At 40.7% G+C, this 21,061-nt stretch overlaps 1 protein-coding gene across 1 annotated transcript in view; it reads left to right on the plus strand.

The window, feature by feature from the left end:
• The window catches only part of dst (dystonin), a 528,150-nt gene that overhangs the window by 80,144 nt on the left and 426,945 nt on the right, over positions 1-21,061 (plus strand). Inside the window, exon 2 of the mRNA XM_048530258.2 lies at positions 5,445-5,506. Within this exon, the coding sequence (XP_048386215.2) occupies positions 5,445-5,506 (62 nt within the window). The remainder of the gene's footprint in view (positions 1-5,444; positions 5,507-21,061) is intronic.

Raw genomic sequence — 21,061 nt, forward strand, 5'->3', positions numbered from 1 at the left:
ATGACTCTTCAAAAGCACCTCACTTGCTCTATTGCGCTTTAAAACCTACAGAAATTACAAAGGCTGCTATACTAATGATGTTTTGTTCTTTTCTAGATTGCTTGACGGAAGTGATGGATAAGCAATGACTAGTTAGTATAGAATGTATGGAATAGGAACAGGAGTAGGCCTATCATGCCTTGAGCCTATCTCACGATTCAACAAGATCATGACTTATCTGCCCCAGGTCTCGACTCCTCTTTCATGTCAGCCGTCAACTGGTCTATTTGAAAAGTCTATCCAAAAACCTCTTCAAAAATTCCAGTGGTCTAGCTTCCATAATCCTCCAGGGTACGGAATTTCAGATATTTGCTACCTTCCAGGAGAAGAAATTCCTTCTCTTGCAGTGTTATGTGAGTGCACAATTATTCTGTAACTGTGTCCCTTAGTTCCACTTGTGGAGGAATCTAACTATTTTTCAGCATCTACTCTATTTAACTGCTCCAGAATCTTGCAAATTTCAATAATAGTTCTAAACTCTAATGAATAAAAGCTAAACGCATTTAGCTGTTCTTGATAAGTTAACTCCTTCATCCCAAGAATCAGCTTCATGAATCTCCATTAAACTACCTCCAATATCAGTACATCCTTCCTTAAACACAGAAACCAAAACTGTACATTGTACTCCAAGTATAGTCTCATCACTGCCCTCTATAGTTGTAATAAGACTGCCTGTTTTTAAACTGAGATTTTAAGCAAAGGGGAGGTGATGGGCTAGTGGTATTATTGCTGGATTGTTAATCCAGAGATCCAGATAATGTTTTGGGGACCCGTATTTGAATCCCGCCATGGCAGATGGTGGCATTTTGAATTCAGTAAATATCTAGAATTGAGAGTCTGTTCATGACTGTGACTCCATTATTGATTGTTGGAAAAACCTATTTGGTTCACTAATGTCCTTTCAGGAAGGAAGCTGCCATCCTTACCTGGTCTGGCCTACATGTGACTCCAGATCCACAGCAATGGTTCTTAACTGCTCTCTAGGCAATTAGGGATGGGCGATAAATCCTGGCCTAGCCTGCAACACTCTCATCCTATGAATGAATAAAGAAAAAAAGTCCCCAAATCCCTGAGCATTCAGCCAAATTCCATTTACCACCTTGATTACTTGCTACTCTTCTGTGCCATGTCAAATTTGCCCAACGCACATGAATGTTGATGCATTGCAACTAGATGCAACCTACTACTGCTTTCTGATTTGCCATTACTTCTATTTCTGAATTCCTTTGGATGGTGGAAACTTTTCCAGTAGACCAAATGACCATAACTATAAAGGCACTTCCCTTCTAATTTGCAAACACTGTCCCACTAAACAAACTGTCCGGCTTATTTTTTTTAAGGTGCCCAGTAATCAGGACCCATCACAGCAGCCACAAATGTATTCCAGGAGCATTGAAACACTCAATTATAACACAGTAAATTGCATTTATAGTTGTCCTTAATGTGATAAAATGACCCAACGTGCTTTACAGGTATAGCATAGATCAAATCTATGCTTCCTTTAATGTCCATGTCAGTACTTTTTTAGGTAAGAGAGATGTCCTTTTTTTTACCATTTGACTTTGGATGCCAGATTAAATTCAGCAGCAGACTTTTGTGAGTTTAACACACAGGTTATTTATTGTCACACACTTAGCCGAATGTAAAACCACAATACCTCCAGTTCTTTACAACCTGTACACACACTCACACCATGAATGGTTACCGGTAAAGTTGGTACATACTGTTGTAAACTATGATTAATGCAGTGTCTGGTTTATGATTCTCATCCCCTGCACAGAATTTGGTGTTTCAAAATTGAAGTGAGGGGCCTGTAAAAAGAAGGATTATCAGCAGGCTGTAAGGTTTCCTGTAGTGAAATTTCTAGGAGGTTAGTTCTCAGGCAAACTTTCACTGGAATCCCGTTGGGATTTCTGGCTTCTACGGTACTGTTGTAGTTGCTTTGTTTGCTTGGATCGTCAGCAAAGTGATCTTGCTGGCTTTCTGATAGAACTGTGAGAATAAAAATGAGGTGGTGCACTTCGGTAAAGTATGCATGACAAGGGACTACACGATGAGCAGTAGAACTTGGAGAAACAACAGGGATCAGGCGAATCTTGATGTGCATGCACACTGGTCCTTTAAGGTATCAGGACAGGTGGTCAAAGTGGGTAACAAATCATATGGTAGAGTTGCCTTTTGATGGTCAAGGCATAGAGTTTAAGAGTTGTGAAGTTATGCTGGAACTGTATGAAACATTGGTTAGACCAAAGCTAGGGTATTGTGCCCAATTCAAGAATCAACGTTACAAAAGGGATGTGATATCACTGGAGAGGGTGTCGAGGAAGTTTCCCAGGATATTTTCTAGTCTGCAGTGCTTTAGGTATGAAGAGAAATTTGACAGACTGGGGTGGTTTTCCTGATAGCAGACGAGATTGAGAGTGGACAGGATTTCAAGATTAGGGGACATATTTTTAAGGTGAAAGGTGGGAGATTTAAAAAAGGCATGAGGGGCAAATCTTTTACACAGAAGGTAGTTCGCATGTGGAATGAACTTCCTGAGGAAATGGTGGATGTGGGCACAGTTACAACATTGCAAACACATTTGGATAAGTACATGAATAGGAACGGTGTGGAGAGATATGAGCCAACAGCAGGCAGTTGGGACTAGTTTAGTTTGAAATTATGTTCAGAATGGACTGGTTAGACCTAAGGGTCTGTGTCTGTGCTGTATGACTCTATGACTCTATGTTTTGAAATCTATTAAATTATGATGGATATAGATAGGATAGACAGGAAGGGACTTTTCTGTGGTGAAGGCATGAATGGCTAGGAAGCATAAATTTTAGCTTGAAAATATTTTAAAAATGTTTGGAATGTTTCAAGGATATGTGAGGAAAATCTTTTCATCAAGAGGGTAGTGGGAATCTGGAACTCACTACTTGTAAGGGTGATACAGGCAGAAACTCTCATAACATCTAATAAATATTCAGATGAGTACTTGTGGTGCTAAGGCATACAAGGCTATGGGCTAAATGCTGGAAAATGGGGTTAGAATAATGTAGTGGTTGTCTTTGACAGGTGCTGACGTGATGGGCTGAAGGGCCTTTTTTGTGCTATATATCTATGACTCTAATTGCCTGCAAACAGCTTCCAACTAATTTTCAAAACACACAACAACTTGGATCCCTCATCATTTGACATTTTATATACTTAAAGTCCTAATCCAAGCAAAGAGAGGTATTCTTGTTGATTCCATTATTTTCTGAGTTGTTTAAGACCTTGAGGGCTGGAGACTGTCAGTATTTATATTTTTTGAAGGACCTGTTCATTCTGATGGTTATACCTTTTATTGATTGTAGAGAAGTGCTTTGATTTACATCAGTGTTCCTTTTGTTCACTGTTGGGATGGGGACTGCTTTCAATTCACAAAACAAGTCAGGACAGCCATCTAGCCCAATCTTTTCTCTCCAGTTTTAAATATTTAAATAATTAAAATATTTAAATGCATACTGGGGCATGTCATGTGCGTTATGAAGCCAAAGGGACATTATGAGAGGAAACCAAAAGCTGGTCAAAGAGCAAAGTTTTAAGGACCGATTTAAAGGAAGGGAATGACTTGAAGAAGCAAATTAACTTTCTGAAAAGCCTAGACAGTTGAAAGAACAAGTGTCATTGATGGAATGATGGGACAAAAGGACACTGAAGAGATCAGAATTCAAGTAGTGCTGAACTTGGAGTGTTGTGGAGCTGGAGGCATAAGATGGATAAAGTCACGTTAAAATTTAAAAAACAAAGTTAAGAATGTTAAAATTAAGGTATTGCTGAACCAGCAATCAATTTAAGAGAGTAAATCCCTCGGTGAATGTGACATAGAAACGTTAAAAATAGGTGCTGGAGTAGGCCATTCAGCCCTTCAAGCCTGCACCACCATTCAATATGATCAAGGCTGATCAGGCAATCTCAATATCCCATTCTGACTTTCTCTCCATACTCCTTGATCCCTTTAGCCGCAAGTATCACATCCAGCTCCCTCTTGTCAAACAGGGGCAACACCGTCAGAGACTTCCCAGACCCATTGTTCTGCACCCCATGAGAGAGAAATGACTGGTGGTAATTTAACCTGAGGGTCTTGTGCCAGGGGAGAGGTTGAGAAAGAGAATCCTTCATGGTGGCCCTAGCTGGTGAGGGAATTGAACCCATGCTTTTGGCATCATTCACCAGCCAAATGAGCTAACCTATTGATGTGATTTTGGACAAAACCCAACTATTTTTTGAAACAAGAACACAAATTGCTGGTAAAACTCAGCAGGTCAGGCGACATCCATGAGTAGAAAGCAGAGTTAACAAGTTGAATCTGTTGACTCTTCATCTGAACTGATAGAAGTGAAGAAAGAGTTGTATTTACGTCGAAGTGGGGGAGGACGGGGGGAGGGGTGATGGAGGTGAGCAGGTATGTGGTGATGGAGCCCAGAGCGAGGGAGAGAGATGAAAAGGGTTGGCAGTTGTAGGAATTACTGATAGTAGACAGGACAGAAGAGAGGCTGAATAAGTGATCATCAAATTGAGACTAGGAGAGAATGAGTAAGCTGTGCTGAAAGTGATCTATGCCATAGATTTTACTGGGTGCTCCTCAACATTGAACTGGACAAGGACAATGAGTTTTATTGTACCATCCATAAACTCTGCTGAGATCTGATTGACAAGTGATACTCAGAATGATGCCACATGAGTGACTTGGTTATGTGAGAAGACAGGAAACTTGGAATTATTTCTCAATGGGGAGATATAAGGGTTGTCCAAAGTTGTAAATGGGTTTTGATGGTGTGAATAAGAATGAGCTGTTAAAATGATTGGCGACAGAACCAGGTCTTTTATGTAAAAGATTGGTTTAATTTATAATGCCTTACCTGAAAATATGGTGGAAGCAGGTCTACAAATAAGTTTCAAAAGGAAATTGGATCTGCCTTGGAAAGAAGAAATGTGTAGGGACTATGTGATGGTGAGGGAGGGAGAAGGAATGATTAAGTCATACCAATTGAATAGTGTTTTCAAAGAGCCTGTACAAACATGATGGACTGAATGGCCTATTTCTGTGCTGTATGGACATGTACTAAAAGCATGAGTGATTCCAATTATTTTTTGTCATAGCCTCTGGCTTTTGAATGCAGGCTGCAGACAGAATATTGTTCCTGATCAATGTGTGAAATGCTTTAAAAAGCAACTAACTGAGGAGATTTTTAGGAATTTTATTTTTCTTGTTAAGTTTGTTTGCAACAGCAACTGAGAAAATGATTCTTAGCTTGCAGTTATGGGACTGAATATTTCCCTTATCCAGACTCCTTTGCACTAACTCAGAGGAAAGATGTTCCAGAAGGTAAATTTGTGTGTCTCACCTTACATCTATTTCTCCCTCTTTCTTTCAGATGAACGGGACAAAGTGCAGAAGAAGACCTTCACAAAGTGGATCAACAAACACCTCATTAAGGTCAGTGAGGTTCCTATGGGCACTTCCCACAACTGTTTTACTTAAATGTATTTTACTGATTATCCATTGGACGCTTCAAGCATAAGATGCACTTAATGTATTTCCTCTCCTAGTCTTTACAAACAATATAACAATTTTAAGATTTTTGTTGTACCCTCCTTTACTTCCAGGAATAACATGATAGTAATGTTTTCTAATAATAATTTCCCTGAACATTTGTGTTTGATAATATCTCATAAAGGTTAAAACAAGCTGAAGAGTTTACATCATTCACTGAAAGCTAAGATACCTGTGGCAAAATAAAAGTAGGTGCTTGATGGGCAACCTTCTGTTCCTTTACTGCTCTCTTGTTGTTCTTGGATCAATATGCTGCTTTTAATGCATTAATTAAGTCTGGAGTTCAGTGTTGTCAGCTATTCCTATGCATGGATTTTGGGCTCCTTATGAAACCTGCCTTTTTTGTGCTGCAGCTGTTGAGGTTAACTGGTACCACTGTGAAATGTGGAACTGCAATTGCGGGGATGCTACTGGTGGTTCAAGTCAGTAGCACTGATGTTCTCCTACGAGCTCTGGATCAGATTCAGTAAACCTTTTTCATTGGAAAACCTTGACTATTGAAGGCTGGAGTGAGTTGCCTGTCATTGCTGAGAGGAGCCCCTGAGTGGAAGGACTAAAATTTGCCAGTGGATATCAGAGTACTTCTGGAGACTGAACATACTGGCCAAGAGAGTCTATAGATAGCAATGTAACAATAGTGCAGTGACTCCACTTAAAAGGAACTAAGTGTTTAAAAATGGTTACAAGATTCATACCAAAAGGGAACACTTTTGGAAGGTATCAAGAAGAAAGCCTACCTCTCAAACCTGTGACCTACACCACATTGAAGTTCTCCTCTAAAACTTGCACCATGCTTAGAGTTGGAGTCAAGCCCTGTCACTTGCATGTTTCTATTTTAGAAAGAAAAATATGATCTGAGAGTGCCTGACACTCCCTCGATTAGCGGGATAACTGCAATTGTGAAGAATCTCTGGCTTGTGGATTGGTCTCCAGGTGAAAAGTATTTATTGGTAAAGGAGAGGAGTGAGGAGAGCCAGAGGAAATCCTTTTGCAACTTTAGTCCTTCTCCAACCCCTGCTTCCCTCCATATTTCCGTAACTCCCTCTAGATACTGCAACTCTCCGTATATCTGTAGCCTCCTCCAGATTTTGTAACTCTCCTTTCTGCAAGCTCCTTTAGACCCACAACCCTCGCACTCTCTAACTTCCTGCAACCCTTCCTGTGTCTGTATGGCCCATCCTTTGTGTCTGTATGTTTCTGTCTTTCTCATGTCTCTTTTCTCTCTGCTTCATCTCCAATCATGAGGCAGACCATGAGGCACTGCAACTGTTGTCTTACCCCACCACCTTTCATCCGTTGCAGCCTGTTATGAAGAAGGAGCGCTTGCTCCTATGCCCTCGACTGATCCAAGGAGCCATCGCAACCTCCAAACACATTCCACAGTATTTTCACCGTCTCTCTCATGCAGTTGTTAGTCTTAAATATCTTAACTGCAAGTTTATGGCTGGCCCTTCAAATGAAATTACTGGGTGTTCCTTCTTGTGACTGAATGCATCTTTTTTGAGTAGATGACAAGTAGATGTATTGAGTGCGGTTACATAATCTATGTTTAGAATTTGTGTGTCAATTGACCTGCAACAGCTGTCAAGATCTGGCACATTGGTAAATTTCCATGGTATGCCCACACAAATGTGCCTCCCAGCTAGGGCTTCGTTGGGAGCTAAATGAGAAATGCTGCCCACCCAATGGGATCTGTGACTCCAGCAGTTCCACAAAGCTGACATCTTTAGTGCACTTATTATTTTACATTGGATGTCTTTTTTAATTGTGTTAGAGTACAATCAGAACCTTTGGTGAACGTAATTTATTTAGTTGTGGTAGATGCTTTCTCATTCCAAGCAGAGAGAGACGAGTGTTGCTTTCAATCAAAAGATGTTCAACATTGACCAGAAAACTCAACTCAGACGTGAAGCAGGGCAGACAGAATCCAGAGTGAACATTGTGTGCAAATGCCATCTTGGGTCATACTTTGGAATCTTGATGTTGCTGTCATGACTTGACGTATGCTGAATGTGTTTCTGACAATGGGCTTGTCTGTTCAAGCATTCTGCTTGTTATAGTTGGGGCTGGACAGATAGTGCAGTGAAGTCTTGTGGAGTCATTTTCTCTTGTGCAGTTAATTCACCAATTGTACTACTTATAGAAAGACGTCTTGCTGAAAGCTTTAATTGGAAAATCTTGAACCTCATTGGCCGTCACTGAACTGATGTGTTTATTTTTTACTTGTATGAATTTTGTGCTCTCCAGGTGGAGCTTTATTTGCTTGGAGCTTGTACAAGAAGCTCTGGCATTTGTATTGATTAAAACAGTGTCAGCTTGGTAGATCTCATAAAATATGAGTTTCTTGCCTGGGGCTTTTAACCTGGTCCAATCAGGAAGCCCTGGATGACACCTATAATTCTGAGAACTGATACTGAGCTAGCTGGATTATTGTCATGTACTATGCACTTGGAAATAAATGGTGACTTAGTGGCTTTTGTGGAGTTATTTCAGCATTGTGGTTCAGGGACTTTGTCAGCTCACTGGGTCTGCTCATCTCTTGATGTACATTTTCAATGGATCTTTGCTGGAAGTGAAAATCACTAGAACCCTTTTTAGAGATTACCTTCAAATTACCCTACTTAAATGTACAACTGGAGGGAAATTTCTGTTTTTGCCTCAGTGTGGTCATTTTGGAATGTGACATTATGTGCTTTAGATATGACTGTATAACAACTTGTATTTATCTAACAAAAGTGTTATCAAACAAAATTTGACTCTCAGCCATATTAAGAGATATGAGGGTCGGTGACCTCATCAGAGTTTTAAGGAGTGTCCTCAAGAAGGAAAGTCAGATCAGTTGTGTTACCATATGATACTAAGATAAAGGAGCAGATTTAGACCATTCAGTCCATTGAGTCTGCTCCACTTGCTTGCCTTTCTCCTGTTACTTTTGATTTCCTTATTAATTAAAAATCTGCTTATCTTAGCCTTGAATATAACTAATAAGCCCACCTCTATAACCTCTAAAATCCAGAATTCCATGGATTCACTATTCTCTGAAAGAAGATATTTTCTTCTACCCTGCCTTAAAGCAGTCACCCCTGCTCTGAGATTATGCTGTCTGGTCCTAAACTCTCACAAAGGGAAACAAGCTGTCTACATTTATCCTGTCAAAACTCCTAATAATCTTGTACGTTACAACAAGCCTATCTCTCATTCTTCTAAATTCCACAAATGCAGGCCTAACCTACTCAATGTCTCTTCATAAGACAATCTCTCCATGCTCAGGATCAACACAGTGAGCTTTCGCTGGATTGCTACCGACGCTAGTGTTTCTTTACTTGGGCAAAGGACGCAAACCTGTTCTGAAGTGGTCTTGCTGTGGTCTGATTAGTACCTTGTATAGTTTTAGCAAGACTTCCTGATTTTTACGCTCCATTCACTTTAAAACAAAGGCCAACAGTGCATTTATCTTCCTTATTGCTTGCTAAACTTGCATGCTAAATTTTTGTACGAGGACTCTTAAATCCTTCAATGCCGTAAACTTTTGACACTATTTGTATTTCTACATGTAAATAATATTCAGTCCCCCCGTTCCTCCTCCCACTTTTCCACATTATATTACATCTGCCAAGTTCTTTCCCACTCCCTTGACTCATCTATATCTCTATGTAGGCTTTTTGAATCATCTTTGCCACTTACCTTCCCATGTATTTTTGTGTCATTTGCAAACTTGGCTATACTCCATTCACTTTCCTTGTCCAAGTGATTTAATGTATATTGCAATTAATTGTGCCTCCAGCACAAATCCCTGCGGCACTCCATTAGTTACAGGTGTCATCCTGAAAATTCTCCCCAAATCTGTCTTCTGTTAGTTACTGAATTCTTTATCCACGCTAACATACCTTTTCAAACACCTTCCGAAAATTCAAATATATTACATCCAGTGCTTGCTCGTTAGCTCCTTTGAGAAGTCTAATAAATTTGTAAGAGTATTGTTTCCCTTCATGAAACCATGCTGACTCTGTTTGATTTATTTCATATATGCCTAAATGTTCTGCTTCAAAATAGAACATTTTACAAATAATGTTTGTTAAGTTAACTGGTCTATAGGTGCCAGTTTTTTGTTTCATTCCATTTTTGAATAAGGCTGTTACTTTGGCAGTTTTCCAATCCTCTGGGACTTTTCCAGAGGGCATGGATTTCTGGAAGATCAGGGCAGCATGGTGGCTCAGCGGTTAGCACTGCTGCCACACAGCACCAGGGACCTCGGTTCAGTTCGACCCTTGGGCAACTGTCTGTATACAATTTGCACATTTGCTCCGTGCCTGCATTGGTTTCTGCTGGGTGCTCCGGTTTCCTGCCACAGTGCAGGTTAGGAGGATTGGCTATAGGAAATGCAAAGTTATAGGGTAGAGCATTAGTGTGGACTCAATGGGCCGAATGGCCCGCTTCCATGGTATAAGGATTCTACAATGACCATCAATGATCCACTGTCTCTGTAAACACTTCCTTGAATGTCCAGGAATACATCCCATCAGGTCCAGGGAAATTAACAGTCATTAACCCCTTTATTTTCCAAGATAATTTTTCTGTAGTGATTGTTGTTATGTTTTATTTCCTCTCTACTTTTTGCCCCTTGAATATTTTGCATTTTTGGAATGCTACTACCATGAAGACTGATGCAAAGTATTCATGCTCTTCTTTTCAATGAAAATTTACCAATCTCAGGACAAGGACACAATATGGGTGATTTATTTGAAGAAAAGGCTACATACACAGGGCTAACTGAGAGATCATGTCATAAACTTCTGTTCTATTGTTAAATAATATTGCAGCCTTACGTGAATACATTTCAGTGAATAATCATTATATTAATTAAACAAAAAAAAGGACTTATCAAGTCAGGAACCATCAGCTGGCATCACAAAACTTGTCAAATTTGTACCGTGCTTTTCCTAAGAAGCACAAAGTAGGAACCTTCTTCAGCCTGTTTGTGTTCTGCAGGCAAAAATTCAACTCCTCTGATTTTGCCAAAGAAAGAACTTCTAGAAATAGTAGTTTCTTTGTATTTGGCATCTGCTGAGTTTATTGTGTCCAGGATTAATAATCGTTGGTGATAGTTCATCTCAAACATATGAAAATTCTCTACGTCGTAAACATCATATGGTAGCTGAGCATCTTTTCACATCTCCCAGGGTTGGGTCAACCAGTTTCATAGCTTTTGGATACAATTTTAATTTGAGTTCAATTTTATTTTTGTTCTGTAATCTATGTTGATTTTATGAAAGGAAAACAAAAATTGCTGGTAAAACTCAGCAGGTCTAGCAGCATCCATGGAGAGAAAGCAGAGTTAACATTTTGAGTCCAGTGACCCTTTTTTGGAACAGTATTCGGAAGAAGGGTTCCTTGGCCGGAAACATTAACTCTGATTTCTCTCCATACATGTTGCCAGACCTGCTGAACTTTTCCAGCAATTTTTGCTTGTGTTTCTCATTTCCAGCACCTGCAGTTCTTTGGTTATTTTGGTTTTATGAAATGTGAATAAGCTGTTTGGTGACTGATGGTCACTGAGGATTGATGACTGCGGTCATTTTACGTTGGTCTCTGTTTAAAACTATTTCAGTCCATGAAAGTTCCAGGTCTTTAATTGTTCGATGGGGTCAAAAATTCAATCATCCTTTTTCATCTTTGTGCTATGTTCCAGAAATATTAAAAGCCAGGGCCTTTGAATTTCATCCTAATTGATCTGTATATGACCAGGACACGCCATTTGCTTTAGTAAACATCTGCAAATGAAACAGTCCATGCCTAATGAGCAAGGCAAGCTAGTGGCAAGTCACAAGCAGCTGCTGAACTGTTGTTTTGTGTGGGAGCTTGCTTTGCAAAAAGTGGTGCAGTGACTACACATGATAAGTACTTTGCTGGTTTTTGGAACATTTTTCAGATATCCTGTGGGTGTGAGTGATGTGAAAGTGCTCAGAAATCTATATTTTGGAAAAGATTCAGCCCCTGGAAACAACACACTAATTAGACTTGCACAGTAGGAAAGGTTATTTTGAAGATTGCAGTTGTTGTGTTCAGCTAGATTTTGTGATTTTATTTGCAAGTTATTTAATGTGCATAGACTTATTATAAATTTTCAGGCACATAATTTTAGCTGCCAATCAGGATATATTTAGAGAAATGTTTTGAGGGATTTAGTTGACCTATGGGATCTGGTGTGCCACTTTTTCATGGAAAGCTCCATAGAGAAGGATTTGAGAACTATCTTCAGAGACGCAATTTTGATCATTGCTGAGTAATCTTTGATATCTGTCTTAATCACGTTTGATATTCAGTATCTGCTGGGTGGCATTCAAACACAGTATATATGACATTTTTTCTGTAGGTTATAGGCTTCTGATTTGTTTTCCTTTGTATTGATAATAATTAATCAGGAAGGTTAATCTAACCTTGGGTGCTTTTCCTGATTTGGAAGGTGGTGTGTTAATTGTGTTACAGTTAAAATTTAACAGTGACATAGTTGAAGTTTACATTTCCATTTTGGAAATTAAATGATAGAGAAGTGCATTTGTTGGGAGACTTATTAAAAAGCAAGACTGGCATCTGTATCACGCCTTCCTTGATGATTGCAAACTGCTGCAAAGTGGTTTGCAATGAAGTACTTCCAAATTGTTCCCTGTACTAAAGAAAAAGCGGCAACGACTTCTGGGCACAGCAAACTTCCACAAACAACCATGTGATGATGACCAAATAATTCTGTTGTGGTGTTGTTTGAGGGATAAGGATTGGTCTGGGTACCAGAGAGAATTTCAGAGATAGTAGGAACTGCAGATGCTGGAGAATCTGAGATAACAAGATGTAGAGCTGGATGAATGCAGCAGGCCAAGCGGCATCAGAGGAGCAGGAAAGCTGACATTTCAGGCCTAGACCCTTCACACTCGTTGAGGTTGTGCCACTCGCTATGTTACCTGAGAAGGCAGGTGGGCCTTGGTTTAATGCCTCATTGAAAGGCAGCTTTGCCAGCAGTGCAACACTCCTTCTGTGTTGTACTGGACTGTCAACTTGAATTGTGTGTCCAAATCTCTGGAGTGGAGCTGGATACTACAATCTCCTCATCCAGAGGTTTGTGCTACTCCACAGGGCTAGTGCTGACCAATGGGCAAAAACTTCATTTTTGAGCTAAGGGCCTTTTCAGAAGCAGTGGCTCCATTCCATATGATTTATAGCCAAATGCAAGTTGTCTTACTTTTAAATGTTCCAGGTTTCTTTCATTAATTGTGCTGCCTATTCAGATCAAGAACAGATGCACTTGGAGCATGAATGCATTTGAGTCAAAATGGAGAACTTTAAGAAAATTGTGCTCTGAACAGCTGCTTATAATTTTAAGGGGAAGGAAAGTTTTATGAAACGCTCATCAAATATCAGCAGCACTAATTTTTTGACTTTGCTAGAGTCACCAACAAACAAATATCACATCAGCATGTATGAAAGGAACCACACTTCAAGTATACAGGGTCGTTATTGCTCTCCATGTGCCAACTTTGCTTGGCTAATTTTCTGTGCTTCTTACAACTTGTTTTTCTCAGACAACCTCATTTATATACAGTTACAGTGGCATGTTGTCTAGCTGCTTTAGTTTTGCATTATAGCTTCCCAAAATGCCACTTCAACCCTTCTTCACCCAACCCCTACAATTGTGGTATAAAGGGTTATGACAGTTATACTGCATCCACTGTACCCGTTGTGGCCTTCTCTACCTTGGAGAAACCAAGCGGAGGCTTGGGGACCGCTTTGCAGAACACCTCCGTTTGGTTCGCAATAAACAACTGCACCTCCCAGTCGTGAACCAATTTAACTCCCCCTCCCATTCCTCAGACAACATGTCCATTCTGGGCCTCCTGCAGTGCCACAATGATGCCACCCGAAGGTTGCAGGAACAGCAACTCAGATTCGGCTTGGGAACCCTGCAGCCCAATGGTATCAATGTGAACATCACCAGCTTCAAAATCTCCCCTCCCCCCACTGCATCTCAAAACCAGCCCAGCTTGTCCCCGCCTGCCTAACCTGTTCTTCCTCTCATCCATCCCCTCCTCCCACCTCAAACCGTACCTCCATTTCCTACCCACTAACCTCATCCTGCCCCCTTGACCTGTCCGTCCTCCCCGGACTAACCTATCCCCTCCCTACCTGCCCAGCTATACTCTCCTCTCCACCTATCTTCTCCTCTATCCATCTTCAGTCCGCCTGCCTCTCTCTCCCTATTTGTTGCAGAACCCTTCCCCATCCCCCTCTCTGATGAAGGGACTAGGCCCAAAATGTCAGCTTTTGTGCTGCTAAGATGCTGCTTGGCCTGCTGTGTTCATCCAGCTCCACACTTTGTTATCTACGATTCACCAGCATCTGCAGTTCCCATCATCTCTTAGGATGTTGTCTGTTGACCCATGTCGTTGGAAATAGAATATATGGTTAATAAATGTTCATTCATTTTCAATCTTCATCCGTCAGAAGCCTCCAGAATGTGGTCATGATATTTTTGCATCAACAATGCTGTAATGAACTTTGCTGTCTACCATATTGTATGAAGTTGTCTGCGCTTTTGCTCATCCTGGGTGAGGTTTGCTGCCACCATTCTCTTTTAGGTTAGGGAATTCCTGAACCTGCTTGTCTGTTATGGTGGAGAGAAAATACTTACTAGTCTAACAAGAAGCAGCTCCTCTATTAAACAAGATGAATTTCATTGCTAAATTGTTAAAGTATATTGTAAAATTCTTCCCTATGTATTCAATGTCATATCTCAGGGAGCAGGAGACTGTTGTGATCTGTGTGACCAAACTGGTCCAATCTAGCTAACTGCTGCAATGTTCAGCAACTGAAAGATGATCTCATCAAAGAATCTTAGAATCTATACAGTGTAGAAGTAGACCACTCGGCCCATCGAGTCCACACCAGCCTTCCAAAGGCCATCCCACCCATACCCATCCCCTATCTTATCCTATCCTATCCTTATAATCCTGCATTTCACAAGAATGTTACATCTAGCCTGCACATCTTGGGATGGTGGGAGGAAACCACGGTACCTGGAGGAAACCCATGCAGACACAGGGAGAATGTACAAACTCTACACAGACCGTTGCCCAAAGCTGATTTTGAACCCAGATCCTTGGCTCTATTATTCAGCAGTGCTAACTACAGAGCCACTGTGCTGACCCCAAGAGATGGGAATGTTTCAAGCCTAAAAGGTCCTGCCATTAGAGCATGTCTGCTGAGTGTTCTAGTTAAGTTCATTTTTTTTCTGTGCTGAGCAAACCAGGTGTATCAGAGAGAGTGCAGAACTGAGTTACAAGAATGGCTCCAGATATGGTAAGTTTCAGCTGTGAGAATAGATTAATGAAACTGGGACTGTTTTACCTGGAGAGAAGACCGGGAGGAGATATGGTCGAGTTGTTAAAAGCCAATGAGCAACTGGATCTGGCGAAACTGTTTCTGCTTGTAAAAGAAAAAAAGAATGATTTAGATTCAAAGTGATGTGCAAAAGATACAAGGGTGATGTGGGAAAAAACTTTTGACATTGTAAGTTGTTATGGCATGAAATACACTGTCTGGAAATGTGGTGGTGGCATGTTCAGTTGAGACATTCAAAAGGATTTTTTTTGGATTGTAATGTTGTACAGGGATTTAGGAAATAGGCAGGAGATTGACAGTGACAGTGGCTGTTAAAGTCACTGCAGGCACAATGGGCTAAATGGCCTCCTTTCATACTGTAATAATTCTGTGATTCTTAATCACTTCACTTTCACACAACTTGATTATCTTGTCACAATTGACTATGGTTTTGGTTATTGGGAGTTAGTCCAGTTGATAATGCTGAGTGCCAGTAAGATTATCGAATGCCTGAAAGCACCTGAATGTTCTGACATTGCAGAAATTGTAATGATGACTGCCAATTCATGGATGAATAATTCCACAGTTTCATAAAGGATTGGGAAATCCAACACAATACATCACTTTCGCACTACCATCTCATCGTGCAACACTGAAATTTTTGAGGAAATGCTAAGGTAGCAGTGAAAAGCATTCAAAGGATCATGTAGAAACGCACAAACTTTTGAGTGAGGAAAATTTTCTATATGGAATCATCCAGTACAAAAGAGACCCTTTGGCTCATTGAATCTGCACTGCCAAAAATACACCAGATCTACACAAGTCCCATCTTCTAGCACTTGGCAGTTCTAATACAGACTCACATAAATCAAGGATTTGAGTGGAAAAATAGACCTGCTAGAGCATGGAAAGTAGTCCAATCCAAAAACTACTACCACACTTCACCTAAACTATTCTTCCTCAACCAAAAATACTACTAAGTCAGAAATAGGAACAGACAGGAGTGAAAAATTCATGGTGAAGCCACAGAAAGTCACATTGCACTTTGATAAAACTGTGAAGTCACTGCTAGAGCTGAGACAGAATTCAAACATTAAACATTCTCAACATATGTCAACCCCTGTTGCAACTTGGAACCTGTGTTGATCAGTTGTCACCTTGCTCACATATGGTGAATGGTCAGATGTGTCTTTGCAATGACAGACAGACATATATGTGTAACTAGAGAAGCTATTATTTTGCAGTGGACATTGAATCAAGAAGTGTTCTTACTGCCGAAGTTAGTACAGGCTAGTACAAATGCACTGCCATTTGCTCCCCACCCCCCGGTTTGTGCTATGCAATCTTCTTTCTTTCTCTTTCCTCATCTTTTTTGCTCTTTCTCTCTCTCCTTCCCTCTGTCACTGTCCTCTCTCTCCTTCTGTCTCTCCAACCCCCAACACCTATACAAATGTTCTTTTGTGTTGTCAGCAACAATAGTACTCAAAATCAGTTGCCCATCTTGGTCAACACTTCTGAAAGCAGACACTTGGCAAGTCTAGCTTGCTGTGAATGTCACTTAGTTAAAGCAAGATGAGAGGGAGGAAGACATGAGTGCAGGTATTTGCACACAGTAGATGAAAATCCAAGGCTGACTTCTTTGAAAAACAGCTTAATTGCTGAGGGAAGTGCAATGACTATAGCACATATTACTGCTATGGCCTATGTATGGGTTTTCTGGGCTTCTCGAATGGGAATTTTGAAGAAGTTGTTTGGAAACTGGTATTGTTTTAGCTTTCTGACCAAGCCTTTTGCACCTTCTTGTAATCAACAGGTCTTCATTAGTTGTCATCAGTAACTTTTGACATTCTAAATTTGGGCACTTTCTCGATGAAGTTATTGGAGTGTGAATATTTAATTTCAAGATTCTGGTCAACTAAAGTGCTCTGTTAATGTGCAGTGGTTTTGTGGAAGAAGCAGATTGTGTGGGGAAACAAAATATATATGCTGTTAAATGGGGTTCTGCCTGTTAGAGTAGTTTTCTTCTGGAGAAGATCATAAATCATTTTGTTAACATAAAAATTTCAGTGTTGCACAATGTGTACTTTGTATATTTCATTTCCTTTGCATATTTCTACTATCTTGGGCTAATTTTTTTTTATAAGTTGGCAATTGATATGAATATGATGGGTCCACTGCAGATTTCAACTAAAAATGTTGTGATCCAAATGGGCTTGCATATTGGACACTAACTGATTGGAATTCCTACCATGCCCAATTTTCAAATAAGAGAGAAATACAGTGTTATCTCCTGTGTAGAAAGGGCATGGGCATGGGCTCTGGTTGAGGAAGGTGATTGAAACACTGTTCACGAGCAGTGGAGGTTGGAGGTGTTGCTTTAGACTTTTGTGCAGCCTTCAGATTTCCCAAAATAATTGCAAGATGTTCCTGCATAGCGTAGCCCGTACGTGCTAATTTCAAGCTGTTTTTGCATAAACAGCTTCCTAAAACAGAAAACACTTCATTTATCTGCATCAGCACTGGTTTTCATTCTTCTGCCTGACACCTTATGCTGAGATAATTGAATATCTGATTATGGTTATGAAGGGAGGGGAGCTGATGACGCCCCTGCCATCTCTTCTCCACTACATCCCTTCACATTACCTACCATCACCTCTCCACCTCACTGTTTCGGCCTAATGATCAGAATTGAATGATAAGCAATATTTCAGTCAACAAGAAGGGTAATGAATATAGCAGGCTTCCATGGAATGTGGTGGGAGCAGTTCATATGAATTTATTCAAATGCAAATGATGTTTGATGAAATGTTTTTACTTACAGTGCATGAAAATTGAGACATGACATGCCAAGGTTAGGAATGTGGGACAAATAGATGTTTTTAGCCTTTTGATTTGAGCCAATAATCCCATTAATGTTGTATCATGTGATGGGTCCTTTGTCTTTCTTGCCTAATATTCCTATGTGCTGTGAAAAATGCTAAAGATTATTGTAAGGATAGATAGATGGCTCTGACGTTGCATAAAAGTGAGTGCTGTTCCAGTCTTCCCCTCCTGTGACTTGTGATTCTGTTAGCTGTTGGTTATTGTGTGCTTTATTCACCTGCTGTGAATATGAGAGCTAACTTATGACACACTGCTTTTAATACTCCAAACTGTGCTGCATTAATTCTGGAAATTGGGATTTCCTGGTATTGCAATGATCAGGCTGCCAGTTGGGCTTCTCTAGTGCATTATATAAAGCCAGCTTATAGTCTGTAATAGTGCCACATTTCATAAGTGGAGAGAATGGTTCATCTGTGTAAGTAAGAGGCAAGAATTAAGACATCAGCAAAGTTACTGCAAACAAAAAAAAATGCATTCACTTTAAATGAACTAATGACAGTCTCCTTTTTTATTGCTAAAGCTACTTATAGACCCATGAGAATGGAGAGGTAGCCTCAACATAAATCCTGTAAAATCAGAGGTTCTGAGAATGATGTGAATGCTTTTAACCTTCGACTGAGAATGAAGATTGAGTTGGTCTGTAAAATTGGAAACAAAAGTTGTAAAGTCATGCACAGTAACTGTAGATGAGGTGATGTGCATAGCAACTAATTCAACAATCCCACTCCTGGGAGAGCTTATCCAATCAGCCTGTTCAGAACTGACAGCAAGCAGGTGTGATTTGCTTGGCAAATTATAGCCCTCGATTCTGGCAATCCAGTAGAAATTGTTAACCAATCAGAGGCTGGCCGATATCTACTTCTCAGGTGATCCAGCAGTGAGAATGCTTTTCTAATCTTCCTGCAGGGTGGGGCTCATAGGAACAAGAGGTGTTGAAGGCAACCCCCTTAGCTGTAGTAATTGCCTTTGATTATGCTCAGATTAGGGCAAATTGAGGACCTCCACTCTGGCAAACAGATTGTCATGGTTTCTCATTTGGGTAATTAGCCAAGCTTTCTTGATCACCAATAGGCAGGTGATCAGGGAGGTGGCGAGTTGAGGCCAATAATTGGCCATTAATTGATCACTTAAGGGCCTGCATTGGTGCTGGGTTGAGAAGGTCATCCAAAGATCACCTTGCCCAAACTTAATTAGTGAGGAGACGCAGGTGAGTTTCTCTCCAGGGCCAACTTGCTCCTTTATTTACCCATCTTGCCACCTCTAGGCAGGATCTGAAGCGTTCAATCAGATAGTTGCAGAAAGATTATTTTCATCCTCAGTGAATCTAAAACATTGGCGGGTGGGGGAGGTGTTGCGGCATAGCCAGGATAAGGGGCTAATTACTGAGGAGTGAGATGAGGAGAAATGACTTCAATCAAAAAGTGGTGAATCTTGGGAATTCTCTGTTCCAGAATATTCAATATGTTTGAGGCTCTGTTTAGACAGATTATTTTCTCAGGCAATCAGGATATATACAGATAGGACAACTTGAGTTGAAACCCAGGGTCAGCCCAATTCATACTGAATGGTGGAACGTGCTCCATGGGCCATATTGTCTTCTGCTGTTCCTATTTCTCGTCTTCTTAAATTTTGAAAGCAGAATAATGAGTAGATGAGGGTAGGAGACACCAGATTTCTTTTTTTCCCCTCGCTCTGAATTACTCATCAAGTTTATTTATTTATTGACCTGTGTTTTTCTAATCAACTTGTACATGGATGTTATTACACATGCCTGGAGCAGGTGCGAATTGAACCCAGCCCCTAACCCCCTGGTTCAGGGCAGGGACACCTCCATTGCACAACAAGAGGGTTTTGTTGCTCATCAAGTTTCAACCAAGACATTTAAATGATTTCATAGAATCATAGAATCCTTACAGTGTAGAAGAAGGCATAATCAGCCCATCGAATCCACACCTACTCCCTGAAGAGCATCCCACCCAGAATCACCGATTCCACTGCCCCCACCAATTACAGTAACCCTGCATTTCCCATGGCTAATCCACTGAGCATCCACATCCCTGGACACACTTGTCAATTTAACATGGCCAATCCACCTAACCTGTGCGTCTTTGGACTGTGCAAGGAAACTGGGGCACCTGGAGGAAACCCATGCATGGTGAGAACATGCAAACTCCACACAGACAGTCACCTGAGGGTGGAATCAAACCCGGGTCCCTGGCAGTGTGAGGCAGCAGTGCTAACCACTGAGCCTCCGTAACTTCAAGGTTATTGCCAAATGAACTAGAGAGGAGATGGGTCTAGGCCTGAAACGTCAGCTTTTGTGCTCCTGAGATGCTGCTTGGCCTGCTGTGTTCATCCAGCCTCACATTTTATTATCTAGAGAGGAGATTTAAATGATTTTCTGCAATGAGTTCTTATTATCTTAATAAACTGCCTGAAATGATGATAGAAGCAGATTTAATTACATCTGTAAAAAGGAAATTGGATGGATAATTGAATTGGAAAAAATTTTGGCCACTATGGGGAAGGGACAGGGGCTTGAACTAATTGTATAACTCATTCAAGGCACAACAGGAGTAAAAACATTGAAGGCAGTGAGCAGTTGGAAAATATTCTGAAATTGTTTTATTCATCTTGGGTTTGGAAGCATAGTGGAATGCACCTTCACCTTTTTAGCTCATGATATTGTTGAAGTGAAGCCCCAATAGGAGTATGATAGTTTGCAAGTTCCGGAAGTTTTGCTCCCCATTCTCCAATTTCTGTTTGGGCTGAAGATTTTTGCACTTCCTTGTAAGATGGGTGTGTTGTAGAGTCAGTATAGAAGGAAATAAACCTATTGAAGCATCAGCAGTCGACCCTTTCAATCTGAGGTTAATTCTTCATTTGGCAAAGACACAAAGGAATGTACTCTGGGATAGCAGGAGCTGCCGATGCTGGAGAATCTGAGGTAACCAGGTGTAGAGCTGGATGAACCCAGCAGGCCAGGCAGCATCAGAGGAGCAGGAAAGCTGACGTTTCAGGTCTGGACCCTTCTTCAGAAAAATTTTCAGACCCGAAACGTCAGCTTTCCTGCTCCTCCGATGCTGCCTGGTCTGCTGTGTTCATCTAGCTGTACACCTTATTATCAAGGAATGTACTCTGGCAAATTGTGTTCCCCAGGGATATGTTTTGGGCCCAACCTCTTTG

Source organism: Stegostoma tigrinum, chromosome 4, assembly GCF_030684315.1.
Source record: "Stegostoma tigrinum isolate sSteTig4 chromosome 4, sSteTig4.hap1, whole genome shotgun sequence".
Classification (NCBI taxonomy): Eukaryota; Metazoa; Chordata; class Chondrichthyes; order Orectolobiformes; family Stegostomatidae; genus Stegostoma; species Stegostoma tigrinum.